Source organism: Culicoides brevitarsis, chromosome 3, assembly GCF_036172545.1.
Source record: "Culicoides brevitarsis isolate CSIRO-B50_1 chromosome 3, AGI_CSIRO_Cbre_v1, whole genome shotgun sequence".
NCBI classification, from domain to species: Eukaryota; Metazoa; Arthropoda; class Insecta; order Diptera; family Ceratopogonidae; genus Culicoides; species Culicoides brevitarsis.
Window position 1 is genome coordinate 35,961,879 of NC_087087.1, and position 23,485 is coordinate 35,985,363.

The 23,485-nt window shown below is 29.5% G+C and overlaps 1 protein-coding gene across 1 annotated transcript; it reads right to left on the minus strand.

Moving 5' to 3' along the window:
* LOC134835572 (paired box protein Pax-6-like) lies at window positions 1-22,785 on the minus strand. Its single transcript, XM_063850452.1, has 8 exons — window positions 22,698-22,785; window positions 19,104-19,136; window positions 14,882-15,047; window positions 14,631-14,811; window positions 8,425-8,713; window positions 1,127-1,377; window positions 339-1,062; window positions 1-281 (listed from the first exon to the last, which is right to left on the minus strand). Exons 1-8 carry the CDS (start codon window positions 22,771-22,773, stop codon window positions 190-192), a joined length of 1,812 nt encoding a protein of 603 aa, XP_063706522.1. The 5' UTR covers window positions 22,774-22,785; the 3' UTR covers window positions 1-189.
* Window positions 22,786-23,485: the final 700 nt, after the last annotated feature.

A 23,485-nucleotide genomic window follows, 5' to 3' on the forward strand; every position in this document is an offset into this window, starting at 1 on the left:
TTGGTTCTTAATATTTACAAAAATTTTAAAGAATAATTGTAACTAACGTATTTAACAGTGTGCATTTTATATGTTTTCAAATAGTAAGATATGCAAATAATTCTTTGACATTTAGTCAATGATTACCTAATAATAATTGAAACGATTGAAACCTTGTTTGCTGATGATCGAGTCGTCTTAACACCAAGGTCACTGTAATCGAGACCAATATTGTGCCGACATATCTGTTGTCGTTTGTCCCGGAACGGCTAATGGCACGGAAACGCCTGGCGAAATCAATCCTAAAATGTTTAAAGTTTATGTTCTTGTTAAAGAAGCTAAAAGAAATTACAGCTTACCTGCACTATTTGTATTGCTTGTTGCGTACATACTACCATTCATTTGATATCCTTGTGATGGGCTGCATGGCGAATGTCGAGGCGCATATCCGCCCAAATTAATAGTATCATAAGCGGAATGAGGATTTGATGATGGGGGAAGTCCGCCAGAGCTGAGTGTTGCTGGAGGAATTGAAGTTCGCGGAACGTGACATTGATATGGGGAAGGGGGCGTTAAATCTCGTTGCTGTAAGCAACCGCCAGAATTATTATTTCCTAACCCGGGCGAAGATGAAAGCGCTCCAATCGATGGATGCGAGTACGAAGACATTGACGAAATTGTGCTATAAATGTGATTGTGTTGCTGTTTAATTTCTTCGCTACTCTTGTTAGTACTTTGTAAATAGGCGTCATACCTATATGAATCAGACATCGGCATTGCCGGAGGAATTCCTGATGAATACATCGAAGACATTGTGCTACCGAATGCGTGATTCATATTAAGACGAGATGGCGATAATGATGGAATTGGGATATGTGAGCTACCAATCAAACTGTTGTGAATATCAGTTGGTCCAGGAGTGTCGGCATTACCTCCAATTGTTGCCGTTGTACTGATACTTGTGTTTGTGCTTTGATTTATTGCGTTGTTACTGCCAGTTGTTCCAACATTTGTTGGTGTCCTTCGTTGATTTCGAAGTTTTTCTTCACGTCGCCACTTTGCACGACGATTTGAAAACCATACCTACAATAAACAGAAAAAGAGAATATTATTGTACGTAAAAAAAACTCTCGTCATCAAACTTTACTTGTATTCTTGCCTCGGGCAATCCAATCTTCGCCGCAAGTCGTTCTCGTGCAAACACATCAGGATAATGTGTCCTTTCAAACTCTTTTTCCAAACTATCAATTTGGTCATTTGTAAAGGACGTTCGATTTCTTTGTAATTTTCGTTTTAATCTTAATCGAGCTTGATCATCGTCACTACCAATTAACGATCCTGTATTTGAATTTTCGCCTTCTGCGGAACCTCCTTCATCCGAATGTTGACTCTCAATTTCTGTAAAGATAACAAATTCGAGTTTATGCATGGTTGACTAATGTTTAAGCTTCTTTTTGTGCATATTTAAATATGTGTTTCGCTGAAGATTTATTAAATATGATTTTTTTTAATCATATTAAGGATGTTTATAAGTCGATAATATATCATAATAAAAAAGCGTGAACAATGGAATAAACGATAAGAAACAACCCTTTTTTCAAACCAAAAAGCAATGAAAAATTGGAAAAAATCTAAAAAACGAAGAGATATTTTCAGGTGTTTGTCGACAACACGAGCAACATCCTGCCTATTGTTCTGTGTTTGTTTCTTCGATGCTGTTTGAAACATTTTTTTTAATAAAAGGGGAGATATATCCCCTTTCCGTAATATTTTACAAAAACGTAAAAAATCATATTTTCATAAATAGAGAGCCCAAAACATCCCTTTTGTTTTTCTGTATGGTAAAATACATACCAGCAATAGGATTCAGCATAAAAGGGAAAATACTCTCTCTACCAGTTCTGTTTCCGCATATTTCTCCATTGTTGTGCCAGAGTTTAAATATTGAATCAGTTTTAACACGTTTACTAAATACATACATAGAGAAAACGATGAACAGCAGCGCACACGTTGCAAATTCGTTCAAGCAGAAACTTGTGATAAGGATATGAAAATGTAACGTACACACTTCTTCTCTTCATGCATGATGGCAACGAAAAAAATGTTACATTTGTATGCGTAATGCTGGAATACGTGGTTGCGAGTGTTTGATTTATGGATACGGTTAAATCACTGCTTCTGTCTTGATCAAAGCGTACGCTGCACGTGCTATCTTTCAAAGGGGAGCAACGGGTGCTTTTGCCATTAAACAAAATAATTTTAAAGGGATTTTGAGCTCTTTTTGTCAGGATAAAATGAATAAAAAAAAACTAATCGGACATCACGGAAAAACACTCACGCATCCAGAGTCTCACACCGGATCTACTTTTACACTTCGTTCCGGAAACGACAACTTTAAATGCACGTTTTCATAGTCTGATGGTTCCTTTCTTGCAGCTTCTTGCAATATCATCATTAAATTATTTCTCTACAAAAGGGACTGAGATTATCATCATCATCTAAATATAATACGCAACAGATTTTATTATAATAAACATTGCTTCCGTCTTCCGGACTCCCCGCTTTTCGCATTATATTTTTCTGAAACGTTGCAATGTCTCTTATGATTGTATATCAGCGACTTTCTCAGAGATTAAGAATAACAGTATAACTATTTAATGCGAAGCACGTGCTCAGTTATGATTAAAACGCCGTTTATATTAATTTAATTTTTGATTTTTAGTACCAACAAACGTATGATAAAATAATGAAAGCAGTAATCAAACTCTTATTTTATATTGTACAAATACAAAAAATACGAATACAAAAAAAAACTTGATTTAAAGAAATATCATCAAGTCAATGATACAATTCTCATTCAACTTTACTTCTCCTTTTTCGATATAGTATTAGCCGTCGCTCTTTTGGTTCAACTCCAATAATTTACATATTTTTAATTAATCATCCATCGTCATAACATTTTTTGCTCTTTCAGACATCCTGATTTTCGTACATATATTCGCTGTGCCGACATCCATATCACAACTGTGACAAATGACAAGATTTACGAGACATAAAATCAATAATATGATAATCAAGACATCATCTTTTTATATTTAGTTCAGGCTATTTTTTATTTATTTATTTCTTTTATGTTGATACAGAGAAATCCCGCATAGAAGAGAATTTTACTTGTTTCTTCAATGATTGGGAGACTGAATTTTAATAAGATGAGGAATAAGCTGACATTATCTTTTTAATCAGAAGTCTCTCGACAATTATGTTATGGTCAATTTAATTACAGACCACTTATTAGTCCGTCGTAGAATTCAGATAAGCATTAACGAAAATAACATGAGCAAATAAAAAAAATTGTTCAAAAAAGTTTTTCAATATTTTATAGCATTTTTTAGTAAGACAGACAAGAAATTACTTTGTTAAATTACTCCTCTAATTACATTAAATCAATAATCCCCTTTTATGAGGTATTAAACTGCCGTAAATATTTATACAATCACTTCACTCAATTAACTTTAAATCGCCCAAATCCCGAATATATACCAACACACTCTCTTGTACTTTGAATAAATTTATCATCATTTTCATGTATATTCTCAAATTACTTTATTCCATCTTTTTCCGCCGTTTTTCATTTTCTACAAGGACTTTGTATATGTAAAATGTAGGCACACCATTTGGGTAACCGAAAAGTGTGTGTGTTTGTAAACCAAGTAACGAACCATGTATAAAACCAAAAAACACAAAACCAACAGCGGCCTATGTGTATACATATCAATTTACGTTACAAATTATAACAGCAGAAAATTTTTAATATCCCCATGAGAGGGATTTGTTATCGTGTAACGAAACGATCCAACGAATAACGTTTTAGACTTTTTCCCCATTTTGTTTACCCTTATACTTGTTTCACCAACTATCATTTGTGTGTGTTTCTTCAAAATTTATTTAAGCCGATGACTGTGTGATACGCTGCGAAAACAATGTTGACGTCTGTTTAATTTTTCTTTTTATTCCTCCTGTTTTGGCAATCGAATAAGTATCTCATAATAATAAATAATATAGGAGACAAAGGAAAAGGCTTTGCTGTTATTTTCATAAAATGTAAATCAATTTATTTAATATACAACATGTTATAAATATTTGTATTAACATCGTTTGCACAGGATTGACTCTTTAATTTGATTTGAAGGATTTGGATAATGATGTTTTCGTTATTTTTTTTTTTTTTTTGTTTGTATTTTATTATCTTTTAGTATAAGCCAAAATCAATTTCTATTGAGAAGACTTTCTGTGTATGAACTATTTTATGAAAAACATCATGACATTCCTGAAAATGTTTTAAGAAGACGAGAAAGAAAATAGAATTAAATAATAATTAACCGCCTAATGATTATCTTCAGATAACAAAGAGCAATAATACAACAGAAAATCTAATAGAGCCTTATATTATAGTGAAATACGACATTCTTGTGGTTTACCTTACACTTGTGCTAATTTTGTATTGTTCTCATCTTGTGAATAGTATTTGCCTTGCAACAAGTCTGTTCCGGAATTCGGATTTTGCGTTGAAAATTCGAAAATCTTCAGAAATTAAGCAAAATTATTTAATGAAAAATAAGCAAATGAAGGCTTGGGTAAATGCTGAGCGTCTAAAAACTTCCGAAATTTGTATTCTGAATTGAAATATTTTTTTAAAAAATTTTGAAGAAATATGTTTTTTTTTCTAATTTATCTTCAAGCTTTAAACCATCAAATTGAAAGATAAATAAAATTCCGTATTTTTTTACGTATTTTTTTTAAATATTTTTATGTTTGTAAATTTATTAATTTTTAAGCTTTGTAAACATCAAATAGATATTCAAAGATAATTTCCGAATTTTCAATAATTAATTCTGAGAGTCTGTATTTTTTCTGAGTTTGGATTTTGAACTGATACATCAAAAATTTTGAAAACTAAAAGTTTAAAAGTTAAATTTTTGTTTACAATGTTTAATACTTATAACAATATAACAATTTACGCGCCTGCAACAAATTCTTTTTCCTTATCTTTTCTTATATTATTATCAAAGAAAAACTTACAACACAAGATTATAATTCTAGCCACAATAAAAAGTAATTAATTTGCGATCGAAGAAAACGATAAGCAACTGTTCAGTTTCTCGCGCACTTATTTAATGCACCCCTATAACATTGTATTTTGCATGCTATTTTTTATTAATATTCTTATTCATTTTTATTACTCGTTTAAAAACGACCTTTTCATTCCTCTTCCGTTGCTTTATGACGTTTTTTGATGTGATACATCGAAAATATAATGGAATAATTGTCACCCTTTCATGCTGTCATGCCACACTTTGGCACCCTATTGATCGTGTTTACCGTATCAAAGACACAACTTAAATAAATAGAACATACGCACATGCTGGAAAAGTTAACAAATGATCAAACTAATAATAGGTACTTGAATATACAGTGTTAATCACTTGGCAAATAGTAATAATAAAAATACGAAATTCGAACACATACAGCATTGAAGAAGGGAGAGTATATATCAAAAATTATTATTTTTATAAAATATAAAGTTATTGTGATCCCATTTGAGAGTTAATTTGTGTAAATATTTCAAAAGTTGGATAATTGTATGTTGCAAAACAAGATTAAATTGTATCGTTTTTCTTAAGTGACTTGTGAAGTGCGTTTATTTCAATTTTGAAGAAGTTTTTGAATAATGTTTGAGAGCGGATGTTTTACTCTTCAACAGTTGTTTATTTTTCTAAATGATTTGGCAAGCTCAAAGTCATTTTTAAGACTGAGAACCAAAAAAAGTTTAGTGACTTAAAAAACAGTGAACAGACAGTAGATGCTTACTTTTAATCTTTTAGCGTAAAGTAAGAAAAAACTAATAAAAAACTGTTGAATGCATTATGTTGTTTTTCCCATGTCCTGACGTCGTTAATTTAACACATTCACACATATTTTAAATGATCATGATCAAATACGTAGATGGGGTTTGAATGTTTACTGAGGGTGTTAAGAATGTTCAAAAGGGGTTAATAACTCCGTAATAACAGTAATAATGATGATGACATAAATGAATCTACAAACAGTTTTATAATGTAAAAATAAAATATTTCTAAAGATTCTAAAGATGTTGAATGGAACTTTGATGATGCTTATCAAATTTTATGAGTTTTTGAATGCAAATTGAAGTTTTTCTATCAAAATGATTTACAAATTGAAAGACTAACACAAAAAGTGTAAAAAATGTCGATAAAATTGGTATTCCAGTAGAAAAAAAAAGATTAAAGTGTTTGTATTTTTCTTGAATATATGATCAATCGGAAATGATTCTTAAATTGAATTATTCAAATACGATGAAAATATGTGATCATCATAACAAACAAATTTGAAAAATCAATGTCTTTGACAGTTTCTACAGTATCCAACGTTTTTTTGTGGTTTTACATTGATGTTGGTTGCTTTTTTCGTTACAAGTTCTGTGTTATACTTCACAGCTGTCTTTAATGAAAAGCAAAAAATGCTTTAAAGCTTCTTTGCAAGACAAAACGAAGCGTTTCAGAAATAAAGTAGATCTGTACTGGCTGCTCAAAAAATAATAACCGTTTTATGTTATACCGCTCTTGCCTTTATATCTTTCTTTGAATGCGAGCTCTGCTCAAAAAAAATCCTATTACCAAAAATCACTGTACCGGAAAATGTGTGGCATCAAGAAAAAATTTATATACATTTGGATACGTTTTTTCTGTTTTTGTTGCCGCTGCTGTTGCTTAATGTAGAATATAAAACAATATTTTTTGGTTGGAGGATTAAAATATATAAAAAATAAACAGAAGAGAATTGTAATAAAAACGAAACAATATCTGTGAAAAGAACTTGAAAGTGGGCAGTATTTTTTTATTCGTTCAGGATTATTTTCAACGGGAGGTAAACAGTAGCAACATTAAAAGCCAGCAAATAAAATGGAGTCTCCTTCAATTTCAAATATACGATTGGACATATCTCATTAACCAAAAATACTGTTTTCATGCATATCAAATAAAATGCATGTATAACTGCATTGATTTCATTAAATACGTGTCGTGTGTCATACATTTTCCAGACATTAATTTAAGTGTCATCGCTTTTATGCGGAATGTTTAAAATGCAAAATCACATTTAGTAATTGTATCTTAAATTATTTATTTTGGAAGAATTAGAGTTATACATACATTTTTTTGAATCAAGCAGAAAAAAAGTTGCACGACACAACACGATATCGAAGCATTAAAATATTAATTAGCAGAAGCACTCGCGATTTCGCAGTAGAGTTTCTAACATAAAAAAAATAAAAAAAAAACGCTGCAAGTAATTGTTTTCTTCGTAATACACATATAGATTTCTTTCAATGATGTGCCGGTTATTAAGACCTACAACAGTGAAAATCTCAAACAAATGCCGATGACAATAGAAACGTGTTTGTAAGGGGAGGGAAATCAATTCAACTTTTTTAAGGTACTATAGAAGAACACAATACAGAAAAAATATTTTAAAATGCATTGAGAAAAAAATCAAAAGGATAAGATTTCGATTGGTTTCCCGTTGTGTCAAATGTTAATATTTTTCTTACATGAACAAAGCGAAATGGTTTTGTTTTCCTATAGTATTTATAAGAAATCGACAGGCACCGGTTACAGAAATAATAGTCTCGTTTGTGTATGTAGTAATTATTGTAAAAGGGCAAACAATTAGATTGAAGAGTTTTTTCCCATAGAACAACAACAATAAGGAAATATACAAGAAAAAATTCACATCAATATGTGATCAAATTTTGTTTCTCATTTACTTGCAAAATGCTATAGCAGGGTACATGCTAAAAATTGAAGGCATGACAAATGTATGCAGAAGGTCGAAATCGCCGAAAATGATGAAAATTGATTTCTTTTACGAACCGCTCTTAGGCGCCGTTTTTATAATTTTACACATGTTACTTTTGTTGGAAATTTCTCACCGCCAGTCACTCGTGCATATTTATTTATATTTTAACATGCCATTTAACAAAATAATTCATTTAATTAATATTGAAAAGCATTCAATTATCAAATTATCATCACAAAAACACGACAGCCACAAGCGAACAAACAAAATCAGAGAGAGAGAAGATATTTTATATAAAAAAGAGCTATGATCAAAGGGAATTTTGGTTAACCAATCTCTCGTTTTTCTCTTATTTTATTTTTTGGCATACACTCAGACACACACTCGACTCGTATCAAATTCATTTTTGTGCCCGACAGTCTGTTTATTTAACATTATACCGCAACAAAGTGCTGTCATTTCATTGAGCTGCATATGATTTGATACAATTGTAACAAATTAATAGTCGAATTTGCCAACGGGTATATTATTCAACCCTCGTTTGATAAGCAAACAATCCAAAAACCTTACCTTTTCTTGAACTGTTATCATCACTTAGTGTCCCCATTCCATGTCCTGTTGGGCTTATCGGTTGAATTGGAAATGGTGAGCTACCACTCAAGCTACTACTATACCATGCAGGAGCACGAGGCCAACAACTTGCTGTTGTCGATGGATTTGTTTGATGCCCATTTAGCAAGCGTAATTTATCATATACTGATTCACCGAGTGATGGCGATGATGAATCTGGCATACTTTGTTGTTGCTGTTGCTCCTTTTGTGCTGCTAAATTTCGTAAGACGCGATTTATGGAAGACACCTGAAAATTAAAGAAAAAAAAAAGCAATAAGTTTAATTAATTTATTCATATTTAATGGAGATTCTTATCGCATTCGTCGAGCTCATCTTACACACAATATTTATAGTCAAGAGGAGATTTGATAAAATCAAATTATATATGTAATAATAATACGATTTTATCTCACTTTATTAAACTTTGACAACAAAAACATCATACAAAGTTTCAAATTTCATACGAGTAGCAATTTATATTAAAATTACTCCCCCTCTTGACATTGTTCTATCAAATTTGTTGTGTACTTTAACACCCAATCATCTCCTAATCCTGTTTCACTAACATTGAGATAAAAATTTTATAACAGTCTGTCTGTTTCTACAACAAAATACGATTTCATCAAAAATTTAACTGTAGATACAGAGAAATCACATACCTACTTAAATAAAAAAATTATTTTAATAATATTTTCCGCAATACGATTGAGCTTACATACACAACTACACACACAACTGAAAAGAGGGTGCTGAGAGGAAGCTCCTCGCGCAAAAAATAAAACAGTTTCATAGATGATTAAATCTTCAATCTTTTAGTACTGAAATCATTATTTAAAATACAAAATAATGATATAACATGGAGTGAAAATAGCGTATCTGATGTTCTTGACGCCAAATAACAAAAGAAAAAGAATATTGTTGTCTCACACGTGGCGATCACGTGTTGACCAAGGCAATAAACATTAAGGATTTTTCATTATATGAAGATTATATTAAATTTTCGGAAAATAAATGTCTTAATTTGTAGATTTTTTGTGTATTTTTTTTTATTATTTCTACGCATAACGCAACGTTTTTCATGCAAATTTTGAAAAACTAGAAGGGTAAAAGAGTTTACAAGGAGGTCCGATTCGATCATTAGTTTTGCACAAGTTCAAGTTGCATTTAACTGCTTTTGCACACGTTCGATAAATTTTAACCAATTGTAAAAGTTCGTTTTTTTTTTAATAAAAACATACAAAAAACAAGTATTTTCACATCACTTGACATAAGAAAAGAAGCTTGATGATGAAAGTATGTATTTTAAAGGCTTTTTCATAAAAAATAAACCGGTAAAGAACATCTGTTGGTTTTCATATAATTCAGAATATCGTTAGTTTGGGTCCTCTTTTATGATGAAGGGCTGAACTTATTTCAGTTTCACTAAATTTACGCTGGAAATCGCTTCAATAACCTTTTTTGACAATCTTCTCAATCGTTATCAATTGTTTTGCGACTGCTTTCTTGTGTATGCGGAAAAATCTCTGTAGGTATATCATACATATTCGTATTATAATGATAATGCTTCATCCCCCATTTTATATTACTTTTTTTTTGTTCAAGGAAAAGAGAAAAGACATTAACTTGCTTTCATTTGTGACACTTTATTTGGGTACGCAATCTGAATAAGAAGACTATTTCCCATAATTTTTCTTTCCTTTTTGTTATATACATTCTTTGACATAGACGATTATTTTTCCGTTTTCCTCTGTGGTACGTCTTCTATTAGGTACAGTAAGAAAATTTGTGTTTACACGTAGCAGAAGAGATAAAAAATTTTCTGCCTGTCATCCAGAGTATTTTTTATTATTGATTCTAATGGAGTCAGTATTTAACGTTAAATGTTTTAATGGCGACGGGACTTGTTCAAATATTGTTAAAGAGATTTTTGAAGAGAGCTTTAATTTTAAGCTCCGTTAAGATAAATTTCGTGCGTGACAAATTAAATTTAGCATTTGGTAAATCTGAGTACAAAATAACCCTCTTTAATGATAAAATGTTTGTGAAAATGGTGTTAATTTAATAAAATTTAAAATAACATGGGGTGACATTATTTTTAAGAATTATTGAGAAAATTAAACGGAAATTCGTTGTAAACTAATTTTTAAAAAGTTTATTAAGGTCAAAGAAACAAGACAAAACTTACGTATTTTTTCGCATGTTAAAGTAGTGACCGTTAGTTTTAGTGATAGAAGATGGAATTGAAGGAAAAGTTCAATGCCGATTTTTCCACGCCATTTCAAGTGTAATGACCCAAATATGGTGCGCCGGTGTATATTGAACTTTGTATTTCTCCTTATACGAACACTGAATCCCTTTTATTATTGCTAAAAATCCAGACCAGACAATTAAGTATTTGATTGTTCATTCAAATGAAATGGTTTTTGTTTAGTTTTTCATTATATCAACACAGCTTTCAACATTTAATCAGATGAATACAAAATACTTTATGAGTAGTTTTCAACAATTAATTTTACATAATGAAGTGATGAGGCAAAACCTTAAACCACAAACTCACGTGTTAAACAAAATATTACACACACACACCTTCATGAAACAAGTATAAATAAATTTCGAATAGGCAATTCTAAATTCTAAAATATATCAAATGTCATTTTGATTCAAATCCTTTCCACATAAGTGCCCTTTTCATGTATTTATAAGATTATTTGTCTAAAAAATAAGCTGAAAGGGTCAACATACTTTTCCAAATTATTTTTTAAGGAGACAGAAAAAACAATAAAAGACTTCTTTTCAATAATAAAAAAAAGAAGAATTTCTTACACATATTATGTTATACCGTGATAATAGCTGACAAGAAATACACAATGTCATCATTATGCATGATTAAGAATTGATTTGACAGACAAAATGTTGATCGGGTATTTTTATAATTTTATTGGTAAAGATCGAAAAACTAAAGCATAACAACATACTCATCAGAAAAAAAATATTCGAAAAACAAATTAAGAACGATTTTTATCAGATTCTAAAAGAAATTGCGGAAAGTATTACTTGCACTTGAGTGACTTTGCACAGATTCAAGGGTGCCTCCGCTTATTTCCTTTTATGGTGTGATGATGCGTTCATCATTATTTTCCGTTTTATCACGAACAATGTTGCGTTCTATTTTCATTTTTAATATTTTTAAAGCGTTTTCCTCCATTTTGTTGTTATTCTAAAAATTCAACCACACAAAAATCAATTTTCAAATTCCTTATCTTTCAATATTATATTTTTCAGGCAAAACTTTTAACACACCCATATAAACAACGTGTAAATTGAAAATTTTCTCTGTTATACGTATTTTGATAAAAATATTTTCTTACCAGTCAACCACACACGTTAAACACACATTCATACAAAGTGAACAAAAAATAAGGGAAGCTCAAACAATGAAAGAAGCTACAGATGCAGAATTCCTTTAATTTTTCGTTCATGACTGGAATGTCTTTTTTTTTATCGCAAACTCAGGAACATTTATTATATTTTCTTCAGAACAGTAAGTGTGTCGTAAACGCTTTAATAACAAGGAGATAACAGAGCGTGAAAATTGTTGTGAATGACACAATCTTTTTAACTTTTCACACATTTATTTTGTACATGCTTCAAACAGCTTGTTATTTATTACTCCGCATGAATGTGCGTAAAATTTTCACTTTCACATTTCGTATTGGAAAAAAAATCTTGTTAACTTTATGGTTCAGTTAATTTAATCACATAAGAAGAAAACTCAATTCTTATAAAAAGACATTGAGGACATCTTAAAAAAAATATAAGTACTTGAAATTTTTATTACAAAAATAAAAAGATACGAATTAAAGTCAGTTACTTTAATACGTTAAAGGATTAAAACATGCCGCATGACCACAAAAGAAAAGTAGACTTTTATAAACGTGCTACTCTAAAAATCATGAAACGTATCATCTGCTTGTTAAATATATAAATTCGATACTCAACCACATCGACAAAAAAGGTTTATAGAACGATAAGATTATATGTTTTTCAATTTCTTTATAACATAAGTATCTTATCTGTTTAATTTTTTTAAAAAATATGAGAGTCCTTAAGCCCTTTTTTAACAAAAAAAAAAAAGAATATTGTAGATTCTTCTAATAACATTAAATATATGATTTCTTTGGTTTACCTCTTTTTATTACTATATGAGATATAAACCGGACTTAAACACAAGATTTGGCGCTTTAGATATTACCTATTATTTTTTAAAAATATGTTCAGGCAAAAAAGATGTGCAAATAAGCTTGATAGATGCTACAAGTGAGTACTCTATTGCGTTTTTTATTTGAAAGATATATTTGTATACAGTTTTTGCCATCCATTATGGTAACAAAAAAAGGACAAAATCGTTTACCACGCCTCTTGAAGTACGAACAACCGGAGAGACGATCATCATTGATATCACCTTTAGCACCCTTTTCATATTTCATGCATTTTTCACACATTATTTTAAACGTGTACACAATTAGTATTATTAGATACGTTTATACGCATTAAACTCTCAAACATGAACACACCTTTAGCTTATTCGTACATGGCACCCCTATTTTTAAAACATTACTTGCGTTACCTCTAACATTAACAGAAAATTACATACTTGGTAACAACGACATTACATGGCTAATCGCCCATTTAACCATCAATTGTGTGTTTATCTCATCAGATGATGATAGGGTTTCATTCGATTTCCTTATTTTGTTTCAATTACTCACATGGATCTTAAATTTTTGTTCAAGTTCATATATGGTTAGGCTTTAACTTTCTTTTATTTTATATACCAACTTCTAAAGCGTTGGTAAAAGTATACAAGAACTATTTATACTTCAATCTTAATAAAGTAAAGCACTTCTTTGTGATAAAAATAGAAAAATTATGCTAAAATATTCCATACTTGCAATAACATAATCACCTCATTACCATTTCTTGTCACATATCGTGTCTCATAAGTTATGTGTGTGTTTGTTGTTATGGAAGAATCATTTTTATTTGTTGTCTTGAGAGAAATTTTCAAACACGATAATACTTATTCTTATGCTTTTTCATCGGTTCGAAAGCAGTAAAGTCACACCACAAAAGAAATTAAAAAACGGTTTATAGGGTGCATAATAAATTCAGAGCCAATAAAAAATTCGAAGCAAACACACCGAAATGGCAAAAAACAATGGAGTTCTGACGAATTTGGAAAAATTTCACTTTCAGAAAAAGTCACCCCAATAAAATATTTCTGTTGGGTTGCCAGAAACGTCATATTTATATAAAATACTGACACGAATAACAATGGAGAAAAATCGGTTATAGAAAGGACTAAAAAAAAACGAGGAAATCATAAAATGCGGATTTAAAAAAAAACTGTTCAGGGACATTATCGATTCTTATGTAAAATAAGGGAAAATTGTAACAAAAAATGGAAACTATTATGTACCCTTAAAAAAGAGGGAATAATCTCTATCTGTTTGTGAATAACAATCAGTTTATGCGACGATGAAACAATCATCTGCCTCGCCTGCGTGTTCCCTGCGTGTTTCAAAACTTTTTATGCACAGAAACTAGTTGTAACTTCACATCGCCCTTTCAGTATATCTAAATGCTTTTGCTATTCGTCTATTCATGTGCGATGACTACATGATGATAGTTCTGTGTGTACCTCATTTTAATACATTAAACGATGCTGCATTCACCATTATTATCATAATATAGTTATTATATCCAATTTCATTGTATTTAATTGACTTCAGTACAGAGCAAAATGGATGGATAAAAATAATTGCATTATGCAGACAAATAACACAAATACACACAACATGTGTGATGATAAAATATAAAACAAAAATATGCCTGCATTGAAAAAACCACAATAAAATTGGTTGTGAATTTAAACAATAACGTTTTTCTCTTTTTTATTTTGTTTTGTTAAAATGGTCGGTAAAAATGTAAGTATTTCATATTTGTGGACTTTTATATGAAAGAGGATTAAAACTTTTTCGTTTCATCGAATAAAATAGAAATGTGTTTAATCACTGTATCTCCCTCATCATACTTCTAACAGTCGTAAGTATTGCATAATTTGATGATTAAATATAAATAAACTACATTTTTTAGGTACTCACGCTTGGTATATTATCGTTAGTGCAAACTTGATCTTGCAATAATCTATCTCGAATTTCCCATGCAAATATGCTTGGGCATTCTCGTTTATAATGTGAAATTTTATTAACAACTTCCGCTGTTGCAACTCTCGGTTTTGATCCGCCAATGGCACGTGGTCTAATGCTGCCTGTCTCATAGTATCTAAAAAAAAATTAATTAAAACATAGATGAATGTGATTTAAAAAATTTTGTTTTTCAATGATCAACTTGCCTGCCTAATATTTTACTAACACATCCATTTGATACTTGCAGAATACGTGAAATATCACAAGGACGTGCTCCTGAATGTGCTAATTCAACTATTTTTTGTCTAGTTGAATCAGGAAGTGGACGACCGCCGACAAATACTCCGCCCAATTGATTGACTCCGCTGTGGCCTGAAAAGATATTGAAACATTTTTTATCCGTTTTTTTTTTATTTGCAAAAATGTATAACGAGGAAATATAACATTGAGTGTCAAAGTAAAATTTATAGTATTTATGGTAAATTTTGAAATTTATGATGCTCATTCCATTGTAAATAGCACAAAATATTATCGTAAATTTCAGAAATGCGGAAACTAGAACTTCCGTAACTACTTTCATGAATTTGATGACAAAATTTTTCCTTTTTTATATGATTGTAACGGAAAAGAACACTTTAGGAATAAATAAATTAAAATGTCTTATGTCAAATTATTTTCTGCTCAAAATTATTTTTAAATTATCGATCAATTGTAACATGATTTGGACCTCACATCTAGCTTTTTTCAATAAATATCAAATTATCTGCATTATTTATTATGAAGACTGCAATGAAATGGCGTTAAATCTGTTGCTTGTAATAAAATATTACATGACATTTTTCTCGTCAAACGACTCATACATGTAAGGAAAAAACGAACAAGAATATAATTTGATATTCTCGTTAAAATAATATTATTATTACATTATCACACACATCGTTTACAGCACAACACATTCCTTGTTTTCCGTTTTGAACTTAGTATGTTTAAAAAGAAATCAGTTATAAAAAAACTTTTGCAAAATCATTCCAAAACTGATAGCTGTTAAAAAAAACAAAACAAATTTCATCTATTCTCCTCGAAACTGTCAGATGTCAATTTTATATTTTTTTTTTCCTCTTGCTCTAAAAACAGTTTTTTTTTTTAATTTAGATTAAGATTATAATCTTCTTTTTCATATCTTCAAATATGATTGGAGTGTTTTTTATATGGTACATATGATGTGATAAAGAAATGTATTACGAAAAGATGAAAACACGAGTTACAATAAAACATGCCAAAGTACTTATTTCTTACATGTTATATTCCTTTGTGTTTCATATTTTTGTATGTAATGCCCGATTAAGAAAAAAAATCTTTTATATATATAAAGTTAGAACAGCTAAAGTCACAAAATATTTCTCAAGGCCATTTATATCATTCTAAAAAATGTTTTGCAATAATTTGTGGTCGATAGAACTGCATTGAACGGGATATAAAAAGATTTATCCTAGTTCAGAAAATTATAAAATTTGATAGATATTTTCAATAACTTCTACTTTGGTTTTTGCCTCTTTTTTATTATTAATTTTGTTTGGTTTTTTTTTTATGAATATTACTAACAAAAGGATAAAATCGTCTTAATATCTGAAAAGATAGTTGTATTTGGAGTAGGCGATTGAAATTCTTTAAATTTTCACATGGTTGCATCTGAAACAGTATTTCTTTTTTGTTACACTTCTTTTATTCTTCTTGTTTATTATAAATAACGAAAGCTATTGAAGTAACTACGGAAGAGTCTCTGAAGGAGGTCTATTGTGCTTCTACTTTTTGTATTTTGAAATTTCCCATAAGCCAACTGTTTTCCTGATGATTATTATTTACCAGTTCGCAACAACGACATTGCCTGTCAACAGGATTGGGTGTCTTACTCTCGATTATGGAACGAAAAGAAAATGTATGCTCATAAAAAATAGCAACAAAACTAAGAACATTGGAAGAAAAAACAAATGACACACATATATCGGTTTGAAAAAGGGTGATCAACAAAAAGACGCAATATGTGTGGCATGAAAACACGCATATATACTATATAAGCAACATGCTGCATTTTAATGTGCCAGGTGAAGCATAAGTAAATCTATGTTGACATTTTCGTAGAATGCCATACCAAATCATTCGCTTGATTGGCCATTTCTGTGGCATCACACATGCGGCGGAGGTCTACAAGCAAGAAACTACACACATGTTATTATTCTCGTATTTCTATATTTTCCGTGAATTAGTCCAGCTAACTCGAATTCTAACATTGACAAGTCTAAAATAGTTTATTAGAAGATAAATTAAACTCAAAATATTGAAAATAAAAAATATTTTGATAAATATTAATTTTGAATGATGTTAACAACAAAATAAATAGCTGTAAATATTTAAAGTTATGGCATGTAAAATAATGCAGAAACTTAAAAAGACAATAAAATGAAATTATTATTGAATAGACATGATATTTCGTTGCTCGGTTTTGAACGCATGATAAGAATAGACAATTTTTTTATATCTAAAATTATATAAAATACCACACGTGTCTTTATTTGCAATCAAGTCTTCATTTGCACAATTTTGAAGCTCCTACTAAATTATTTCTAATGAATATAAAATGAATTAGATATGAAATACCTATATGTATTTTGTTTCCTTTAGAATCAAGATGAAAAATAAAGAGGAGGACTTGAAATACAATCTGTCTAATTCTTTGCCAGACATCAGAAAGTCCTAAAACCAATCAACAATCAACTTTCATTTTTTATATTCATATATGTCAAATGTCGATTCTCAAATTTGAACATAAAAATATCGGATTTCAAGCCTTTTTAAAAATGGATCTTCGATAAGGTCTCAATTTATTTCACCGAGAAATCGATCATCTTACGAAAACTATTCTTTGAAACAGGTAACAAAAAAGTGGTAAATTGCTTTGTTTGCATCTCATTTAATACTCTTTACTACTTATTTTTGTTTCTCATTATTATTATCGCCTTTCATACTTTGTTCTTAGCTCAAGCGTTTAGACTTAAAGTGGTTTCTTAAGTTCTCTTTTTTGTTGCAAGCTTTGTTAATTATCCTTTTAAACAATAAGAAATATTCTCTATTACGACAAATGTTTTCTTTAATAATTTTTGGATGGCATCATTGGCACCTCACCTGTTTTAATGTAATAATTGTTATATTTGTGTTTCAAAGAGGATTTCAACTCAGAAATTATTGTTTTGTTAAAAATGAGACACTTTAGGTATTTTTGTTTTAAAAAAAAAGAATATAAATTCAGTCCTTCTAAATATTGTACTTATTTGTATACATGCTTTATACAAAAGAGCGTAAAGAGGGTACTTAAGTATCTCTTTTCTTGTCATGTTAATTTTGAGTGTGCAAGAAAATTGCAACAAACATTGTCTTTGATTATTCATTTGTGTAATGAAGTGCTTTTGTTTTGTAGGAGTAAACTTTCCGTTCAGTGGTTATGAGTTTTCTTTATATTCTTACAATAATCTATGAGAGAAAAAAACCTTATTCTTGCAATCGAACTGTAAAAATTTTAAATGAATTATTCCGCTCGAGCCATAATTTGTCTTCAAAACATGTATCTACTTAATTGTTTCTTATTAAAACATATTCAATTTTTGAATGAAGAGCTAACAATAGGTTTACATCTGTATCATCATGTCAAAAAAGTCCTTTATAATAAAAGTTTACAAAATAATTTGTGTGAAATTTCGATCCGTACCTCAAACTAAGATATTTTAGTAACTTTTTCATTTTTGCAGAAAAAACATGCAGATGTGTCATAGATTCCCCCATATACCTCACATAAAAATGGTCATGCTCGATTTACTTTTGCTTACCATTTATATTTTCTGAACATTTTATGCCAATTTTGTTAAGAATAGCTGTAAAAACCATGCAAAATATATTTAAGGACACCCCTTAGTTACTTTTAAAGGTAAAATATATCTCTTGGCTAGATATGTATATTGGATTAAATAAAGTTGTAACAACACAAGGGCAATAAAATAAAATATCATAGCCCAACAGAGGTAATAAGAAAAAGTTGGGTAAATTTATGCAGAAAAAGGGAAAAAATTTAAATATGTATCTGGACAGGAGATTTGGATAAAAAAGTAAAATCCTTTTGATATGCATCGTTTAGATAACAATCTTATCTCATGCGTTCTAAGGTATAGCAATAAAAATAAATAGAGAGATTTAAAATAATAATTTGATTTAAATTGATTCAATATAAACAATGATATTTCTCATATTTGTTAAAATTCTGATTATGGTGATGTATTTTTGTGTGAGTTAGGTGATTTTTATTTAGTATGAATTGTGTATGACTTATAACTAAACTTATTAAAAAATTTAATTTTGCATTAAACATAAATTTACGCTTACCAGATGCGTCGTCAAACATGTGGATGCGATCACCTGGTTAGAAAAAATTAAAAAAAGAGAAAATTTTATGTGAAAAAACAATAAATTTTAATATATTTTTTTATTGAAGAAAATCTATATTTAAATACAAAAGAATCACCTAACTTACTCAAAACTTAAAAAACTTGTTTATTTATAAAGTCGTTTGCTATACGAATTCATAGGCGCCTCAAATAAAAAATTATAAAATTCAGGTTAAGTAGGTACTTGTGATGAGGAAAAAATATTAAATACGTCAGTCTCTTGTCTTGTTACCACTGTTTAATTGAAATATATTCCGATACCATACATATCTCTTTTAGTAAAACGTTCTTAATCGAAAAAAATAATTCCTACTGTTTCTGGGATTATAATTTTTTGTTTCTTTTCTCTCTTTTATGAGAAATTTGAAATTACATGACAAGAGATATCGTAAAAAAGTAGCATTTTAAACTGTCAGTTTCAGTAGCTTCTTTATAAACAAGCAGAATCAAGTCAGGTATTCATATGGTGAATAGAAAATCGTATAAAAATTTCATAATGTCTAACAAAAAAAAATATAAACTTCATAAATTCAGATCAAAAACCCTAAACAAAGACGGATGGGATTCCAATGTAAACATTTTGACGTAGGTTATTTTATTTTGCTTTTCACAATTATTTTTGACTCAAGAAGATTTTTAAAGCAGATAAACAATTTTACGTCATCTTCTGCTTCTCAATATTCAGTGAGTCACTGTATTTTAGAAAATATCGCAGAAATAAAATCAATATTTTGTCTTTTTATTTTTTGTTCGTGACTGTGAGACAAACTCCCTTCAAATGAATTTATTCGATTTTCTCGCCTCGAATAATTTATTTTATTTAATGTCCATTTCCTTCGATTTTTCTTTAACGTTTTTTTGACACATCTAACAGATGAGAATAATGAAAAGAACGAATCGAAAAAAATAGAGACAATGACAGTCGCATTCAATGTCAACCAGCAAAAGAAAATAAATCGAATATGAAAATTCTCTTCATTAGAAATTGAGATGATTTCGATGAGTTCTAACTGCTAATGAATTGGTTGAATTGACCGGTAGCTTTCAATAATTGTATTATGGAAAAAAAAGTTTGCATACATAATGCTAAAATATTGTGTGCTAAGTAATAAAAGCGAAACTAACTATTATTTTTTTATTGTTTGATGTTTCATACACCATAAATAAATGTCGTATTCGTAATAACCATCAATAATTATGAATCAAAGCGAAATTTCTTATTATAGCCTTGATAAAGCTTAACAATTTTAAGGGTCTATTCTATAGTTCTATATTGTTAATTATTACAGATATACTTCCAGGTGTTACTGACCCACGATAACTACACTATTATCAGCTTAGCTTTTTTACGATATATTGTTCTCAATTATTCACGTCTTGTTAAGTGAAGAATATTTATAGCAATAAAATGCATTCTCCAAGCACCGGTAAAATTGTCGCATCAAACTAAACAAGAAACGCACCCTCTTGCGTGGACAACAATTGACAATGTACAACATATATACATAATCTTCACTAATAATGATATTTCGATACAGAAAATTATTCTATTAATAACTATTACAGAGCAGAAAAAACATGACCCGACAACATACAAATCATTCATCCTGTGATGACAATACCTTTCAATAAGTTTTTTTGTTACAAAAATTAATGTTTTCGGTTCAAATTATACAAATAATCATAAGAAATTACAATGGAAACACAACAACTGAATCTTTTTCGCTTTTGTCAACTCTCACACATGCTTATATACAAAAAAAAAATATATTAACTTTAGAGGAGAATATCTTCAAAATTTTTGTTGTTGTTATTGAACAGACTGCTTCAAAGCAAACATATTTTACAAAATTTATTATTGTAACAATACAGACAAATAAAAAAATACTATGAACCAATATAGATATTTTTGAATGAACGATACAAGAGAGTCCCAATCTTGACATTTTATTAACTAAATTTGTTGACAATTTATTGACACTTTTAACTTTGCGGTATTTTTACCTTCTGCTCTAACTATTATTATTTATGGTGAGAGTTTACAGCTTGCTAATGATCACACAACATTTTCTTTATTTACAAAAACGTTCGTGCATTACGGTTCTATGAATGAAAGGAATTTTTGAAGAAGGGCGCCCTGCTGCGTATTTAAGTAGTTGCATGTCAGGAACTTGAGTTGTGAAATATCATTATTTTTTACTATAGGAAAAAAATGCAAGAAAATTTATGTAAAATTGGTTAAAAAAGACAATAATAGTTTTTCATTTATTTATAGTAATAATCAAAGAACGCCATGTATGACCATCATAAATGTAGATAGCGTCAAAGAAAATATTATACTAAGAGCACCAACAACAAGAATAAAGAGAAAAGATTTCAAAATACATCTTATCTATTGAAGTGTAAAATTTGTGTTTCTTGTTATTTTATCGTTTATATATTTTAAGAAGCCTGATACTGATTACTTACAGTTCTACATTTACGAAAAAAGATCAAAGCCTTATCGTTGAAAGCATATATTAAAGAAATCTTCTTTATTCTCTTCATTTTAAAGAAAAACAAGAAACACTGAAATTACAATTTGATGAAAGTTTTTTTTTCTTAGACATAGTTTTATACTTTGTCTTGGGGAAGAATTTAAATGTAAAATTTAATTAAAATGTTGCCTCATCATATGTCAATACCATTTCGATCAGTTTCGGACATTCGACATCAATAATACATTATCAAGAGAAGAAAAAAAGAAAAACTAAACTTGCGCTTATGTTCGTAGACAAATCTGACCCATATCTCGAATCATACACTTCAGCACCTTCGTCAAAAGAAATCTCAATTATACATTATGTATATAAAATACATAGGTTGATATTTTTGTACAATGATGATTGAAAAAATTGATTATCTAGCAATGATATCTTTCAGAGTCTGTCGTTTTTGACATGATACTGAATTAAAAAAAAAAAAAAAAGAAAGACAAAACAAAACCACAAACGTGACAAAATTTGTTCAGGACAATTTCATTTCTGATGTCGCTTTGGCGATGCTCCATTTGTGGTAAATTGAGCGCCAATATTATCAGATTCATGATTTATATCACATTGCTTTTTGCACGACAAACGCAACAACACTATGTGCTTGGCTGTCAAGGCATGTCTTTCACATGTTTTTATAACATTTGTACATGTACAAAACGAATGCATGCCAAAAAAGTAGATGGACAGCTTTGAACCACATCATACATTGCGCGTTTGATGTCTGTCATATTTTTGTGTTTTCTTTCCATTTTTCTTATTTCGCGTTTATTATGCTTAATTTACAGTCATTCAAAAGTTTATGCGCTAAAATCAAGTTAAATTACGCGCAGACATGATGCGAAGATAATATGAAGCGAACATAAAAGGCGCAATGTCAACAATATATTTTTTGGCGACATGACTCTGACAATCAGACACGCGTCAATATGCATCCAACATGATAAATTATTATTTGAAACAAAAAAAATGACAAGAACGAGAAAAAAGTTTTTAATTACCTTTATGTGGCATATCATCCAGTGACATTCGATCCATCATTGTGCCAGGCCAGGGAGTCACTGCTGCTCCCATCATGGTTGATGGTCTTGATTGTAACGCGAAAATCTTCAAAAATATATTGGCGCAGTCACAAAGAAACACTTGATTATTTTGATTAGTTTTTTTATAATGAATCAAAATGATTTTACAAACATATTAATTTTTCTGTAGCACTATAAAATTTTCAGTCCACGTTGAATTTTTATTCTGTAAATACAAAAAAAAAAGAAAAGAATTAATTTTAAGAGACAACTAGACAAAAATAAATTTATTTGCATTGTATTGATTTTTCTCTTTCTCACAATGTGAATTTTGATTTTCCCTTCTTACGGATGGTGTGCTGCTTCGACGCGTATGTACATCAACAATAATAAAAAATAAAATATATTTTTTCAAGCGAATTGATTACGTAGAGTATATATTGTGAACATAGCAGTCTTAAACGTCTTATAAAAGGTCTTATATTTACATATTCAATAATATAATAGGTTCGATTTTTTTTTCTTCTTCGTCTTTCGTTTATATCTTGTTGAAATGCCTGTTATGTCATTTTATTGAAAGAATAAAAAGTAATATAAAACAGCAGAAAGACGTTTATATTCACTTTATATATTCTATTTAAAATCGTTTTAAGAACATAAAACTACACGAACGTTTATTTTATAAGAGGAAAAATATGAAAAAAAAACTAACAATTATAGAAAAAATATTTTTTTAATCATGGAACATTTCCTATACGATTTTCTTC